This window comes from Miniopterus schreibersii (assembly GCF_964146895.1).
Source record: "Miniopterus schreibersii genome assembly, chromosome: 18".
Taxonomy (NCBI): domain Eukaryota; kingdom Metazoa; phylum Chordata; class Mammalia; order Chiroptera; family Miniopteridae; genus Miniopterus; species Miniopterus schreibersii.
The window spans coordinates 32,576,317-32,593,313 of NC_138121.1; the positions used below are offsets into that span (position 1 = coordinate 32,576,317).

General features: G+C 52.3%; 1 protein-coding gene across 3 annotated transcripts in view; it reads right to left on the reverse strand.

Annotated features, from left to right (window-relative positions):
• The window catches only part of GNAO1 (G protein subunit alpha o1), a 129,362-nt gene that overhangs the window by 47,146 nt on the left and 65,219 nt on the right, over nt 1-16,997 (reverse strand). For all 3 annotated transcript variants that reach the window (XM_081118194.1, XM_081118195.1, XM_081118196.1), the window contains exon 3: nt 7,881-8,022. In XM_081118194.1, coding sequence (XP_080974320.1) covers nt 7,881-8,022 — 142 coding nt within the window. The remainder of the gene's footprint in view (nt 1-7,880; nt 8,023-16,997) is intronic.

Consider the following 16,997-nt stretch of genomic DNA (forward strand, 5'->3'; position numbering starts at 1 on the left):
GAGACGTGGTCGCCCTTGACACACACTGATGCAGCCATGGGAGCACTTGACAGTTTTTCTGCCTGATTTAGTGGCTTCCCCGTGGCTCAGTGGTCTCTGGGTGCCAGTCTCCACAGGCGCTCCCATCGTGCTGGGAGGGTGCCCATACCTGCATGGGGGCGGAGGGCTCCCTCCAGTGTGGGGCTAGAATTCAGTCTTCAATTGACACACAGGTCCTGCCTTTGAGATTCAGGTTTTCTTTTCTTTTGGATACAAGGGAAGAGCCTTGTGCTTGGCAATCACATAAACTTAGCCATTAAGTTCTGCCAGAAGAATTGATAGAACCTTTTGGAATTTATGGAACTGAGATGACAGGGGTGGGTGAAGGGGAGATGGGAGATCTTAGAAGCCACCTCTGAGGACTCTGTGGGACAAGGGACTTGCCTGAGGTTGCACAGACACAGGGAGCTGGGCTGGGCCTGAATGGACCCCAGCTTCTCTGTGAAGGGCCAGTGTTCCTCTGCCACGGAGCCTTGCACTCCTCTGGTTCAGGACAGACCCTCACCTGACAAAGTCCCCTGCCCCTCGATGCTGAGTTCCTGGGGGCCCCAGGAAGAATGGCTCCTGTCCCTCCAATGCCAGAGTCCCAGCGAGGGAAGACTGGCCCCCATACTGGCCTTTCTCCCCATCGGCTGTGGCTGGTGAGGTCAGGACTGGAGGGCTGCTTTTCCCACCTCCCTCACTTTCCCCAAGAGGAAGCAGCCTCCTTCCAGAAGGCAGGCCCGAGGCTCCTCTTCCACCCAGTTTGGAAACTGCAAGGACTTGGGGCCCAGCATGTGCCCCTGTGTTGCTTCCTGGCCGCTTCCTGATGGTGACAGTGGAGCACTCTCTCCACCCACTCACCCTGTGGCTGGAAAGCCCCCAAGAGCCAGGGAAGGGGGCCGAATAAGTCTCAACCAGGAAAGATGAGGCCTTCATTGCTCTGTTAGCACCTTGACCTCATCTGCCAGCAGGCCGGTGACCGTGCAGGGGCATCAAGTCCATGGCTGCTTCCCTGTACTCATTGACTCCAGAGCCTGTGCCCTCCACCCCACCACACGGACAGCTTCATTCTGGGGACACGCACTGTGTTTGTGTTCTCCGAGAGACAAGAGTCCGAGACCACGTCACCAGGCTTCTGGCCACACAGCTGAACTCTTGGACTTGGGCCAGGGGTGAGCAGTCTCTGGGGGTCAGGTACTTCATCATTCAGGTGCACAGTCCCGGACCCTGAAGACAGTGATGGAGCCCCAGCCAGGCCCAGGCCCCCAGCAGCCACCCTGGGCCGGGAGAGCTGCTTTCCTCTCCTTGGCCAGTGGTGATCAGGGGAACCAGCTGGCGTCCGCACCAGGGAAGTGCGACAGGAAGGAGAAAGGAAGGAAGACAGAGGGCTGGGAAAGAAGGGGGGGGGGTGCCCACAGAGCTGGAAAAGCTGGACCTAATTCAGCAGGCAGCTATTTCAGGACTGTGCCCTGGGGACTTCATACCAGGGATACTGGGGGAGGAGAGTCTGGTAGTGCAAATGCTCCTGAGCTGACAAGGGAGAGGAGGGGCTCTGGGTGACGTGAGCTTGCTGTAGGGGCCAGAAATGGTCTGTGCAGGTCAGTGGTAGTAACATGTTCCTGTCGTATTTGGAGGGGCACGTTGCATGGCAGGCACTCCCTCTCCATGGTATTTGGTTGTCACAAATGTAGAAACATCCATATTTTACAGATGAGGGAACTGAGGCCAGGGCTCAGGGTTGAGGGAGTAGGGGTCAGAAGACCCAGAAAGGGCTGCAGTCAGGAGCTGGGGCCAAGGGGTAAGCAGCAGCTCTCTAGATACACAAAGCCTGGAACCAGAACCAAAACCTACAGGCAATTTCCTCTGGGGAACTCACTCTCATCCCAGGGGCCCCACAGGCAATTGGAGCACTGCATTCCCTTGGTCACAGGGACTAGCTTAGGGATGAGCATGTGATCCAACTGGGGCCAAGGAGAGAGAGGGACTCTCCCAGGACCGGGGTGGCTGCTCAGGAAAGAGACCACACAGGCACACCTGTGTCTCAGGATGCTCACAGGTCAGGTGTAGTGGGAGGATGCCAAAAATTAACTGCTGTAACCACTGTCTTGCAAGGTGAGGGAGAGATTTTGTGGGGTCTAAGGTGAAGACCACACAGTGGGACAGAGTGGAGAGATGAAGAGAAGCCAGGACGTCATCCTAGCTGCTGAATCAAGCCTCGCCTGCAGCTGTACCTCTAGACTTCTTCATCGATGGGCCAGTTGATCTTTTTTTCATAAGCCACTCTATTACTTGTGACCCAAAGTACCCCAACTAACCGACATAAAGGGGTCTTTGGCAGTGATCCAGACCGCCGTATGCTGGCTTGCAGATACGGAAGGGGGAGGAAGCTGAGTAAAGCAGCAGATGAATGTGTGTGTGGCTGTGGGAGGGGTAGACAGGTTCTGGTTTTCCTAGGGAGGCCACCCCCCACCCAAAAGAGCAGGGTCTCTGAGCTGGGTAGGGACCCAGATGGCACCTTAGCCATCACCCACACCCAGCCTGCGACAGACACACAGGCTCTCGCACAGAGCTGTAAGAGGCCTGGGAAATCAAGGAGGCCACCTTCTCAAACCAGGGATGTGATCTCTGCCCGAGCTCGAGAGCCCCGCATCTTTTCATCTGTGTATCCAACCTTGCCTCTCTGCAGTCTGCCCGGGAGTGAGTGCTCCCTAAGTGTTTGTGGAATGACTAACTGACCAACTGAATAAGAGAAAGTGAGGCCCCATGTGGACTGGGTGACTTGAGGCAGCCTGGTGAGATGCAGAGAGCTGAGCCCTGATTCAGAAAACCCACAGTGCCAGTCCTGAGCCTGCCACGCCATCCCCAAGGAAGTCCCTTTCCTATTTGGCCAGATGGGGCTTATTTTGCCCCATCTGCAAAACAGAGCAGCAGAACTGGATCCTCTTCAATGGAGGAGTTCCAAACTCTATTAATCTGGGCAGGCAGAGGGACAAGGCAGGGCTGCACCTGGCTGGATAGCTGGAGAGCCCTGGTGCCCAGCACGGGGCAGGTACACGCACTGCTGCCTGGCAGGAGCCTCCTCCTGGCCTCAGGTTTGGGATGGGCGCGTGAGGCCTTCGTCAGTCACCTCCCCTAGCCCCTCGTCAGACCTGACACCACCACTGAGGTTCTCCAGGCCCCAGGGAACTCAGGCGGACGCAGGCCAGAGAGCATCCTTGTTTTCGTCTGTTTCAGAATTAGTGCAAGCCGCAGGGTGAACAGCACTGCGCCACGGAGATGGCACCACAATATTTTCAAGATCCAGAAAAAGATAGTGTTCTGAGCTCCAATGTGTGACTTAAATGTCAAGATTTCTTTTACCAGAGGAGATCCAATGACATTCTGGAAGCTAACTGTGAAATATGATTCAGCCTCCCCAAAGGGCTGCTACTGTCTTGGGGGGGACAATTCTAACCAAGCCCCTTGGAGGAACAGAAGAGCACTGGGCAGTGATTCCACCCCTGTGGCTCTTTAGTCCTGGGCAGGTGAGTGACCCTGGGCAGCCAGTTAAGCGCCTTGCGCCTCCATCTCTAACCTGAAAAATGCACAGAAAACCTTACCCCTGCCTCACTAGATTGCTGTGAGGATAATTCACCAATTTTTATTAGTAGTAATAATTTTAAACAAATAAGTGAAAGAACCAGAGCTAACATGCTGAGAACTTCCTATGTGTCGGGCACTACCCTAAGCACTTCATTTACATTTACATTGTCTCATTTAATTTCACAGCCCATGAATGAGGAGAGTGTTAGGATTATGCCCATTTTACAGACAAAAACACTGAGGGTTGAGGAAGGTAAATAATTTACCCAGGGCCGAAGAGCTCAGGGTAGATGTGGGAACTCAGTGCAGTCCCCTACTTCTTGTGTCAGGCTTTGTACTAGATGAACAAGCTCTATGGTTTCTCCTTCCAGGGCTTTATAATTTAGTGAGAGAAATAGGCATATGCACAAAAGTTGAACAAAAGGAAAACACGAGGATTTTCAACTGAATAAAACCTCACACAAGTTCAAGGCATTCGTTCTTCGCTCGTCTCGTTAGCTTACAATATATTTTATATATACACCCGTGGGTGTGTAAACCTGCTGAGGCGGGGTGGGGCTGCTCCCAGACTTGCTAAGGGGCCCCTCTAACCCAGTAATTGTCCAGTCTCCCCCATCCGGCTCCCAGGGTCGAGTTTAGGGCGCCGCAGCCAGGCGAGTTTCTCTACTTTTGTGATGCAGATGGAGCCCGGGCTGGGGGAGAAGGGGGGGGAAGACTCCACTTTAAAAGATTAAGACAATTTACATAATAATGAGCTGGACGGGGAGGGAGCGGGAGGGAGGCTCGGGGTTTGAGAAGGAGAGAGGCAGCGAGGAAGAAAGGGAGGGAGGAAGGCGAGGGGAACCCGGGAGACGGAGGGAAGGAGGGCAGAGGAGGAGGGAGGGCAGAGGAGGAGGGCGGGCGTGCAAGGAGGAGGGAGGGAAAGGGTGGGAGAGGGAGGGGGAGGGTCGGGGAGGGGGGGGGGAGCCCTGGGGGCTGGGGGTAGAGGGAGGGTCTCCGGGGAACTTGGGGAGATGAGCAGCTCAAGAGAGTGGGGTGGGACAGACCAGAGGCAGACAGAAAGGCTATAGGAGAGAAGCAGTGGCAGTTGTCCTTTGGGTCCTTTTTCATATTTTAGAGAGACGTAGGAAAAAACATGGGATTCTTTTAATGATTTAACGTTTTGCCTGATTGTACGGCGCCTATTTAAATGGGACTCTGCTCCGAGCCTTGAGCCACACGGATTGTAGTTTCACTAGGCTTAGGTCTCTATGTCTCTATGCTACATACGTAGATATTTTGTACTGTATGACCTTGGGCAAGTCACTTAGGGTCACTGCACCTCACTTTTCACTTGTAAAATGGGGTCAACGACAGCACCCGCCGCACAGGGAGCTGTTCGTGTTAATAATTTCATTCACGTACGTTGTTTAAAACAGGCCTGGAGCACGGAAACGGAACGCTTCAGTTCCGAGTCCATCCGCATGGGGATCACCCCCACCTGGAAACCCCCCAGGCGGAAACCTGAGTCCCGTACGTGGCCCCATCTCCTGACTTTCTGCCCACGGGTTCGCCTTGTCCCCGGTCGCCCGGACTGGTCACACTGGAGTTTCAGTTTCCTGATTCTTATCCTTTTGCCCCAGTAGCCAGTCACCAGTCCCCTTTCTTTGTCACCACACCACGTGGCTGCTCTCGTTTCCATCGAGACCCTGATGTGGGGTCAGTCACCATCACTGCCCCGCCGCCTGCCCGCCTTCAGTCTCTCCCCCACTGGCCCACCCTGCAGGTGCCTTCATGACAGTTCCCTAAAGTCTACTCTTATCCATCCCTCCCAGCTCAAAAACTGTCAAAGGCCGCCTACTGCCAACAGGGTAAAACCCAGACCCCTTGGCATTCTTTCCAAGGCCCCGGAATCTGGACCTAACTGTATCCTCCAACTTTCCCACACCTGGCCCATCTCCTAAGCCTCTGCTCTTGCCACTGGCCTGTGTCAATCAAATCTCCTTCGGTCATTGCCAACCCACTGCTTTTACTCACGTTCCTCCCCTCTCCAAGTCCCTTTCCTCTCCCACACTTGGACCTGCCACGCCACACCTGTTTCGAGGACAGTTCCAGCCTCACTTCCTCCAAGAAGCTTTCCCTGGCCATCCTGTGGAGTGACCCGAGCTCATTCAGCCAGTGAGCCCTATCTTCCCCAGAAGATGCCCAGCTCCTTAAAGGCCCATCTCACATACCTTTGAATCTTTACAAGGGCTGAGCACAAAGCCTACACATAGTGGGTACTCAACCAACATCTATTCCTTTAGTGATGAAATTATAGGTACTTTTCCTTGGGAATTGGAAAAAATTAGAGATGCCATTCCACTGTGTCTGCCAGCTGGTTAACTGAGAGGCAGGCACCACGTTCTCGCTTTGTCTAAAAGGTGGACAGACAGCAAAGGCCTGCACCCTGTCCTGTGTCTGAAGAACAGACCAGGCATTTCATGCCCTGGGCTTTAATGCTAGAGTTAGTTAAAATGAGTTAATACATGGAAAGCGCTTAGCACAATGCCTGGCAGCTAGTAGATGCTCAGTAAACAATGGCTGTTTGTCAGAGGGGAGGAGGGTTGCAGGTCTAGGGGGAAAAGGTGAAGGGATTAAGAAGAAAAAAAGTGCCCAAAAACCCCTCTTAGACACCTCTGGTGTGGTGACTACCAGAGGAGAAGAGGGATGGGGGGAGGTAGGAGAGAGTAAAGCAGGGATAGATGGTGATGGAAGGAGACTGGACTTGGGGTGGTGAACAAACAGTACAATATACAGATGATGTGTCATAGACTCGGACACCTGAGACCTATATATACTTTTATTAACCAATGTCATCCCAATAAATTCAATATAAAATGATAGCTGTTTGTTACCACTGTGGCTATTATTGCTAAAATGAATGAAGCCCTAGAACCACCTCGGCTACTCGGATGATAGGAGTAGGTATTTGCTGACTGCTTCCTCCGGGCACCACTCCCACTGTGCCCATTCCCGTGTTCCAGCAGCCAGCACCGTGCCTGAGTCACTGAGCTCGCAGGGAATGCTTATAGGAAACAAGGCTGGAGAACTAGCAGTGCCCTCTTTCCATGGGCCCTGGCTCTCTGACCCAAACCAAAGCCTGTCCCCTGGGGAGAAGTGCTTGTCTGCAGAACCAGCAGGGACAGGCCCTTCTGCCAGGGCCCAGCTTCCCCGCCCCGGCTGGCCTTGGAAACACTCTGTCACCCAATTCCCCTGAGAAGCCAAGGCCTGAGCTGGGACGACTTTGTACAGTGGAATTAGAATTCTGTGCATCAGTATTGAATTTTTACATTTGAAGCTGTCTGTCACAGGTGCGTTCTCTGTCCCAGAGGTGAGAATAGTTTTCCTCTGAGATGGAGGTGATTTTTAGCAAAGACAGGATGTGATTTTAGCAAAATCAGGCCGATCACCCAAAGATAAAGGCTCTCCATCCAGAGGCTCCACTCGGGGCCCAAGTGCTTGGAGGCCTCCACTTGCCCCCCTTCCATGCTCTAGGTCACAGGGAGAGGAATGCTGGGACTCAGAATTCCCCCAGGGACCAAGAGCTGCTTCTGGATAGAATTCCCTGAGGATGTTTCCCTCCCTCCCTCCCTCTAATTTTGCTTTGCCAGTGTGACTGTATAAAGTCCACTCTTACAGTTAATGCAGATGTTTGCAAGTAAGGGGCTTTTATATACTTATTCCATTCACCACTTATCAGATGCCTGAAAATCAGGTGAAAAACAGTCCCTGTTCTAGGACAAGCACTTCCTACAGGAACGGGAGCCCCTCAGGCCCTCACTCCCCAGAGGCAGAAAACACATCCCGTGGTGAGAGGGAAGCAGGAGTCAATTCACGTGGCTGCCCCGTCCCCCCAAACAAGGCACAGAGAACTCTCCTAAGGAGGGGATGGTGGCCAGGTAAGACTGTTAAATTTTAGAAATATTTTCTCTATGCAAGTGAACTGTTCAAGGGCAGGTACTGAACAACGCGTGGGAATCCCAATTTAGAACAGCCACCAGCCCTTTCTTATCTGCAAACTGAGCCCTGGAACTCTGGCTGTTGTCCTTGTTGCGCTTTGCTGGGAAGCTTGCCCCCCAGAGAAGCCCCTGTTAGCGCTGGCCAGGTCTGAACTGGTGTCCTGGCTCAGGTGGGTGACAGGCCTCCTCTCGAGTATGTAGCAGGTCTCTTCTTGTTACCGCAAGGCAGCCCGGCGTGACCCACAGGGGACCAAGACAGTGTCTCTCCTCGCTGTGCCCCTGGGCTCAGCGGCCTACCTTTCTCTCCTTGTCACCGTACTCGATGCCCAAAGTGTCCATGGCCCGGACAATGGCTGCCAGCGACTGGATGGTGTTGCTGTAGACGACAGGCTTGTACTGCTTCACGTCTTCTCCGGAGAAGCCGTCTTCATGGATGATCCTGGGGAGAAACCAACAGGCCACTGAGTGCACAGTCCTCGCGGGGCTGAGAGCACCGGCTGTGAAGCCCCCGGGCCCCCTCCTGGCTCAGCTGGCTGCGGCCGGGTCCCATCCGGGCGCTGAATTACTGACCTGCTGCGTTAGTGCCATTGGGTCTGAAGGAAAATCTACCCGAATTACTGAAAATAAATCTGAAAAACAGAGTAGTGGAGAAAAGAAAGGCAGTCTTTTCAAATTCCCCGCACACGTGAAAGCCACGCCACTCAACAAGGTGTTGATAATACTTGAAAGCACTTAGAGAGGGGGGACGCACATTAAGCACCCAATAAATGTTAGCTGTTAGTATCTTTAAGCAAAGCTCAGAGTCTTAACTTAAAGACCCACTCAGGAGTGTACAGCTGAAGAGCCCTGCAAGAAGCCAGAGGGGATTAAGACACGGGAGGTCAGAGGGTCCACTCAAAACCAACCATCTGCATCTTTGACAACAGAAAAGTCAACGGAAGGATTCTGCCCACTCTTCATCCCGGGCTGAGACTTGAGCATCATGTCACCCTATTCTGGGTGCTCTGCAGAGTGACACAAAGGCCACGGAGGTGGCATCACAGTTCTCAGAGGCCACATGCTCCCTGCCCTCCTGTTTTCGGGTTCCTCTGAGGCCAGGGTTAAGACTGCACGTGCCCGAATGTTCCTTCTCCCTGCAGATGGGCCACTCAGTAAATGCTCACTGCTGACAAGGTGCCGGATAGGGGAGGAAGCTAGAAAGAGCATAAAACCAAAACTGCTAGAATCCTCTTACAGTTGAAGGAATTAAGAAAGAGCAAATGGATTTTAAGAGTAGCATCCAACATTAGTCACCCCCTGATAAACTGTGCAAACCCCTCTGTGGTCACATTTTTCAGTCCGAGACTGAACACCATGTGAAACATGCACCAATTCCAATTCCAAAGCAGCTGAGGCTGCTCTTCCACCTCACCACGGCCCCTTTCCATTCCTGCACTAGCAGGAGGAAATTGCTAACAATTCTTTATTAAAAAATAGCTTTATTGAGACATAAGTCACATCCAATCCACCCATTTAAAGTGTGTAATTCAATATTTTTTTTAGTGCATCCCAAAGGTTGGGCAATGATCACCACAATCTAATCTAATATCTTTGTACCCCCCCCCCAAAAACCACATACCTGTTAGCAGTCACTCCCCATCCCCCACCCCAGCAGTAAGCAACTGCTAATCTGCGTTTTGTTTTTATAAATTTACCTTTCTGGACATTTCATATAAATAGGACCATATATAAGATGTGGTCTTTTGTGACTAGTTTCTTTCATTCAGTAAAATGTTTTCAAGATTCATCCATGTTATATCATGTATCAGCACTTCATTTATTTTTATTGCATATACCACATTTTAGTTACCCATGTACCAGGTGATGAATAATAATGATTCCTGTTGCAAAATTCAACTTGGTGCTGGGTTGTGGGTCCTATTCTGAGTTTCTCTAAGAAACAGATCGGAATGACCCTCTTGACATTTCATTGACCTTTGTTGGCCACAAACCCATTTCTGTACAAATCTCTGGAGGGAGTACACACCCAGTCTGGATCATGGAGCACTACTCCAGAGGGATCTCAAGCAGACTTGTTAGCTCCCACTGTAAACAACTAGAAAACTGGACAAAATATATGAAACAAGTGTTTTCAGGCATTGGGGAGTGGATGGCGCAGGACTGCGATCCCAGAGAGAAGGGAACTGAGCCTGGTGAGTCCTATGAGTGCCTTGGCTGCCTGCCTGGAGGCATTTACGAGACCACGGTGCAGACAGGGAGGGCCCAGGCAGAGCACAGGGGTCTCACTGAGCTGGTGAGATAAAGATCGGAATTCAGGACAGCTGAGCGGCTGGGATCTGAGGGGCAGAGTACCAGAGAGGGATCGCTGCAGACAGAGGGGGTCTGCGTAGGGATCCCGTTGAGTCTTTGGCTGACTAGGGTGAGACCTCACAAGCTTGGTAAGGAACAAGAATCAGGAGCTTATAAGTCATAACTCCCCAAAGCTCCTCAAGGCTGGGAGATGTTCAGGTTCTGACCATCTAGGCCGGGTTTACTCTGCGCTAAGTGCTTTACATGCAGCATCTCATTTACTACTTGAAACAATTCTAGGAGACAAAAATCATTATTTCCCTTTTACAGATGAGGAAACTGAGGCTCAGAGAGGTTAAGCCACCTACCTGAGGTCACACAGTTGGCCGAGTGTCACAGTGGCATTAGAGGCCCTACTTGTGACCATCAGGCAAATGCTGAGAGGCAGGGCTGCTTCTTCTGCCCTGGGTCTTATATCTATATTGAGGTTCCCGAAGAGTCCAGGGACTTCACACACAAATTGGGCATCGGCACACTTCCTACAATGCCAGCCCAAGGAGTGTGAGGTAAGGAAAGGAGGTGTCTGGTTTGAGTTGGAGGAACAGCCCAGGGCAATCTGGTCTCTTGTGATAGCCCAGGTCTGAGTCCTGAAGGAGGCAGGACCAGGACTGGGAGAGCAGGAGGGAGGCTGCATGGGCTACCTTAGCTGCAGTCAATGGCATCTCCCAGATAAACTAATCTTCACCTACATAGTTGAGTGACAGAGTGTAAAATGAAGTCCCGGAGATATCCTTTGAGCCAATGGATCCAGCCACGTCTGAAGCTAACTCTGTTCCTACACTTTTGAGTGATGTGAGCCAAATGATTCCTTCTTATTTTTGTATAAGCTAATTTGACTTGAGTTTCTGTCACTTACAACCAATAGAGTCATAACTGAAGCGTGTTTTGTACCTTGATGACAATTGTCAGGGATCATCTCCAAGTAGACTTGTTTATAAATTTTCTGTCTTTACCACCAGCTTGTCAGCCCTTGGAAGACAGATGATCACACCTCAGTTTTCCTCTCTCCATATCACCTGGCACAGGACTGGCTCTGGAGAGTACCCAGTGAAAGTGAGACATAACCACATGAGCCAAGAGTACATAGATGCCCAAGACCAGTCCTCTCCAAGGAGCTCACAATGGAGGCAGGTATATGTGTGTGCGTGTGTGTGTGGGCGTACGTGCCAAGGTGGGAGCCCACCAGATTTTTATGCCTGTAGAACAAGGGTAGCAAAGGGAGGCCAAGCTTGATGCCCACTCAAAACTCAGGGGCTCTGAGAGGTATTCCCAGCCACCAAAGCAGAAGAAATATGGGGAGCAAGCACAGGCTGACTCTGCAGGCCTGAGTGTCGGGCTTTGGACAGGAGCCACCGGCTGGACTCTGGAATCCTGGCAATGCAATGAGGGAGATCTCAAGTGGAGATGGGGAGAGAGAGGGACAGTGGCACCAAGCCCACTTGAGAAGGTTGGAGCTTTTTGGGAAGAGGCAACCAAGGAGGGACCCCTGGCCTCCTTCAACTCGACACCTCTTTGCTGCCTAGGGGACCCTGCAGGAGGTCCGGGCTTGGGCTCCCTTTGCTCTCTGCTTCCCCCTCTCAGTGCAAGACTGCACTCAGCTGCAGTGAGACTTCCCAGGCACAGTGGCCTTATATGGTCACAGAACCACAGGCTTGGGAGCTGCAAGGGACCTTGGAGGATCATCTGCCCCAGCAGCCATTTTCTGAATCACAGATGCCTCTGAGATTGTGACAAGTGCACCCTCACACAGTTTTGCCCAGAATTTCCGAAGGTTCACAAACTCACAGACCCTCAGCTGCGGGAACACATGATTTTCCACTCCATCTCCCGGCTGGTTAAACGCCCCTCTTCTGCTTTCTGTTATCAGCACCCTTTTCCCTGCACAGAGCCTCTCTCATCAATCACCATCCTGTGAAGGATCCAGGTAAAGGGGGAGCTTCTGGAACCAGACTCGAGCTGTGTGACCAGGCCTAAATGAATGGGGTGCTGGGGAGGTGGCGGGGGCAGAGGGTGTCCATGCTTTAAATGACTGGCTCAGAGACCACTGGCTGGGCAGATGTAAGATGTGTGCGTTTTGCAAAGTAATCATGCTGGGACCTCGATTTCTGATTTCTCAGAGTCTCACGAGAACAGAGGCACTGAGACCTGGAGGCCCCTGATGGGAGGTAAGAAGCTCTGCCCTTCTCTAGGCATAAAGGCTGTCTCCCTGGCTGGTAGAGCTGAGCTACCCTTCAGATTACTGCCACCTTCACTCTCCCACCGATGGCTTCCTCCTCTGGTCCATACTGACTGCTACGTGCCAGGTGTATCTCATACAGCACCCAGGAGACAGTGGTGAACAGGACAGACATAGCCCCTGCCTTCAAAGGACTCACAGGCTAGTAGGGGAAGGTAGAAAAAAGACATAAACAAACAAACAAACAAATAATGACAGAGTAATAACCACATAAAGGGCAGTGATGGAGTGAGGGGCAGAGTTAGGAGCCAGGAAAGGAGGTGACATGTAAAGCTGAGGCCTCAGCGATGAGAAGGAGTGGGCTTTGCGTTTATGTGAGGAAGAGCATTGCAGGCAGCGAGGACAGCAAGTGCAAAGGTCCTGGGGCGCCTTGTGTGTTAGAGGAATGATGAGGAGCCGGTGGGGTTGGAATGAAGTAGATAACAGGGAGAGTGGGGGACAAGGTCAGCGAGGGCAGCAGAGACCCAATCACATAGGGCCATGTACTATTTACATTTTTCTTAATACACATTAAAACAATCACCTATTAAAATAAAAAAAGTTCATCTGTGCATCTTTCCAAACCATCTTGATTTCCACCACTGGCTGCTTGGTGTCCCATCATCAGAATGGGCCCTGAGTCATTCAACCAAACCCCTATCAGTGGAAATTAGGGTTACTTGTGGATGGGGGAGCTCTTCCCAGCTTTAAATTCAGCTGCTGAGGAAGCTGCCTGACATTGAGCCTATTTCTCCTAATGGAGACAGAAAGCTCTGAAACCAGGACAGAACAATCCAGAGGTGGGGTGACCATGGCCTTACAGGCTGGGCTTGAGTGAAGCATGTGAGCTCAGATGGGATTGCTTGGCTACTTGCAAAGAAGAGAGGAAAGAGCCAATGTAAAACCCAGCTCCTTAACTGTGGGTGAAGCTGTATGACAGGAGAAAAGTTATCTAAAAATTAAATAAGAGCCCTTAGTAATTCATGCTATATTTAAAATGTGATATTCTAATATTAGAATCATATAGAAAACAAGGGTATTTTAAATTAATAGTGTCAGGCGAGTCACTCCCCAGGGAAATGATTGGTACAAAACAAGAGATGTGTCCTGTTGACAGTGACTTGCAGAAATCTGTTGTAAAGATGCCGTCTTTAATAAGGGGTAACTCGGTCCAGAAGCAAAGATGTCAGCTGCCAATTGTCACCAGACGGAGTCAGGGGCAAGGCCAGGACTTGTGATTCCAGGACAGAGCCTCTGCTGCTGTTATCTGGAGAACAGCGTGGCCCCTGCCCTTTCCCAAGACTCTCGGCACTGGTGATGTGTGTGGGGGGGTACATGCCAGCTCCCATTCCGTGTGTGTGTGTGTGTGTGTGTGTTGCTCTGTGCCTTTCCCCCTTTGTGGTGGTGAGGCTGGTCTGAATCCTGGGACTCCGGCTTTGGGTGAGAGACACTGTGCCTTGGACTTGGAGGCAGAAGACCCAGGTTCTTATGCAATTTGGCCTCTAACAAGCATCACAACCCCAGGTGAAGTGGCAGAAGGAGGCCCCAGGAGCTGGGCCTCTGGCCAGACCTCGTTAGGTCAACATCACTTGTCTCAGCCTGGGCTCCACCTTGGTGCTATCCTTTGAGGCAGCCCTGCCAGCCCCCTAAGAGGGGACCCTTGGTCTCCTAATCCACCCTCAGAGTCTAGGCATGGCCCTTCTCATGCCGGTGTTTTCAGGAAACCTCTCCACTAATTGTGGCTGCTTATGTCCCCATTTTGTCACTCCAGAGACCTGGGGTCTGGTCTGGGCTCTTCCACCGACCAGCTGGTGTGAACTTGGACATCACTGGGACTCTGCAGCAGTTTGCCTCAGCCTCAGGACAGGTCACGGGTCGGCTTTGGGCTGTCATCTCCCTGTGGTCACCCTGCTTCAGGTTAACCACGCTCCAGGGTCATATCTATGTCTCTGCCAAAAGTAGTCTTTTTGGGATATAGCAGCTCACAAAACATGGGACAAATAAAAGGGCTCTTGGTGGACAAAAGGTTGAGAGGCTCTGAAATAAAGACCCACATAGCTTATGAACCCAAGCTCTGCTCGTGTCACCTCCTGGACCACTGCGGCTGAAAGAGGTCGCTTGCCTCCATCATCCAGCCTTTATCCGTGAAGGCAGGCAGCCTTTAAACTGTGGGCCAGGAGGAACCCGCAACTCTCCACGACCCCCGCCGGCCCCTCTCACCCCGGCTGCCAGTCCTGTCTCCACCCCGGGTGCCCAGTAGTCGCCCCTAAGCGCCCAGCCCGCGGCCCCTTCCCCGGGATACTAACTGGGCCCACGCCCTCGCTCCCCGCACGGCGATCTCGGGTCAGGACACGCAGCCACCGCATGCTGCCCATTCCGCGCTCACGTCTGGGAAAACCCAAAAGCCGTTGTTTGAAATCCAGCTGTTACATTCATTGTGATGTCGCAAAGACGTGACAGAGAGCGCTATGGCCTCCGAGCCCTTGTTACAAAGCCTGTGCAAAGACGCGCTTTCATTCAACAGTAAGAGCCCGCGAGTGAGGCAAACTGGTTCAATGTTGACTTTACCGCCTAAGCTAAGTAGCATCCCTGCCTTCCCCCCTGCCTGGCGGGACAGCTGCTGGACTGCCCTTTCTTCTGCAGACATGACGAAGTGAAGCCTTCCCATTAGGGCCTATTCGGACATTGTGTTTAATATATGCACAGTATCACACATTGGGGGCTGTCTGCACAGCTTTTATTCTGTTTTGTGGAACACACACCAGCAAGGCTGCAGAGTTTGCAGGGCTCGTTCCATCCCTGGGAAAGAAACCCTTCCTGTCTGCCTGCCCACAGTGTCTGTCCATTATTTATGTCCCCTGCTCATGAGGCCCTGCATGCGTTCTCATGAGCACAGGAAAGGGAGAAAAAAACCACGGGAGCCTGCCATCTCGGGCAGGCAGCTCACAGGCAAGACAGTCACGAACCCGAGCCACCTAAAACATCTCCCTCTGCATCAGGTGGACAAGTGTAAAGGCTCTGCCACCCAAGCAGACCAGGTGGGGACTCTGCCAGTCTGTCGGAGGGCTCCTGTCTGGGCTCCTCCCAGCTCTCTCACCACTCACTGTGGGGTGCGGTGGTGACTCACTGCACAAAACGCCTAGGAGTGGGGATGAGCTTCGTAAACGGCAAATGAGAGCTGGAGTGGACATCTGCTGTTTTCACTTGCCCAGCTTCTCTTCTGCCTTCCTTTGGAGAACCATCCTTCCTCCCACTTTGGGGATTCTTCCTATTTATAGCCTAAGTTCCCTGACCCATGTCTGGCCAGTCAGTTTAGCACACACCTGGATCCAGCTATGCCTGAAGCTGCTATATTTCTAGGCTACTCAGTTACATAAGCCAACATGTTTCCTTCTGTGCTTCAGTCACTCTGAGGCAGGTTTCTGTTCTTAGCAACCAAGAATTCTGATGGCTGCGGAGGCACTGCACAGCCCTCGAGAGTTTGTTTAGAAGATGGTGGCAGGGCACTGGACTAGCCATGTGGCCCTGCTGACCTGAAAGGGGGGTATCTGGTTTCTGCATAACTTCTGTGGGCCCTGAGGGCTACAACCCTGCAGGAAAGCATCGGTTCCAACCCCACTTTACAGTGGCCAAATCAGGCTGGGGGGCATTTTCTCTTACAGGCATTTCAGGGACCAGCAGCTCCCAAAGCATTGTCCGCTGCCCCCCAATCCTCAACAAACCTCAGGAAAGTTACTGCCCTTGCTTCTCTTGTAGCTACAGACACAGGCATCCTGGAAAAGGCTTGCCACAGGCTCTCGGTTTTCCCTTTCCTGTTCTTTTAAAACAAGGAATTGGTTTTTTTCTTCTTCCCACGTGATTGGGCAGGGAAGGACACCAAAACACCACCACCGACCCCAGAGACAAAGGGGCATAAAAAGAACCCTGGGTTCTCCGGGTCAGACCACTTGGCACACACGCAGGCACGCAGGGGCCAGCTGAGAGACCTGCCCGATGGGGGGCCCTTCTAGGCGAGTGTTAGTTCTGAAACAAAGGGGCAGACAGAAAGCACCCTTCTGAGCTCCCTGCTGAGGAGAGTTCAAGGCCAAAGGTACAGATCACCGACACTGGGCTCCTGGGGGAAATCACATTTCTCACACCCTCTCGGGGGAATGCTGTGGAAAAGTCTGCCAGAAGCAAGTCTGAATCCACATTCCTCTCCAGGGTAACTCATGTCTCCCCCGAAACAAACAGCAGTGGTCAGTTGCCCCATCAACTTTCACCAGCAAAAGCGGGCCATGCGCGCACCCAGGCAGGGCCCTGAACCACTCGGACTGCGCCCCACAAGCCACGCTCTTCTGCTCCCCTCTGCGTCACCCCTCTGCTAGGCCTTTGAAAGACAGTGCGGGAGAATTCCAGGAGAGGGTGTGTCTTGCCAGACCAAGAGAAATACGGTCACAGAGACACAGCAAAGCCCAGCCCAGCCAGCCTTCCTTCCCCGATGTGGCCCAGGGAGGATGCCAGTCTCCTTGTGGTGGATTTAAATAGCCCCACGGTGGCCTCCGGGGTTTCCCACCCCAGCCTTTCTCCAGCAGATGGAAGCTCCTCATTAATAACCACTATGCTATGGTCATGGCCCAAAAAAAGGGAGTCCATAAAAATCACTTTGTGGGCTTCCACATCGATTGCCCTTTCTAGGGATGTTGAAGTGGGCAGTGTTCTGCTGGAGGCCAAAGGCATCCATTCCGGCTGCAGGGCGAGCAGATCCAGCTATGCCCTCTCAGCCGATTTTTGCCATCACTGGGGTCGGTATGCAGGGATTGGGGCTTAGCTGATGGCCCTACTGCTCATCTGTGAGACCAACGGGAGCA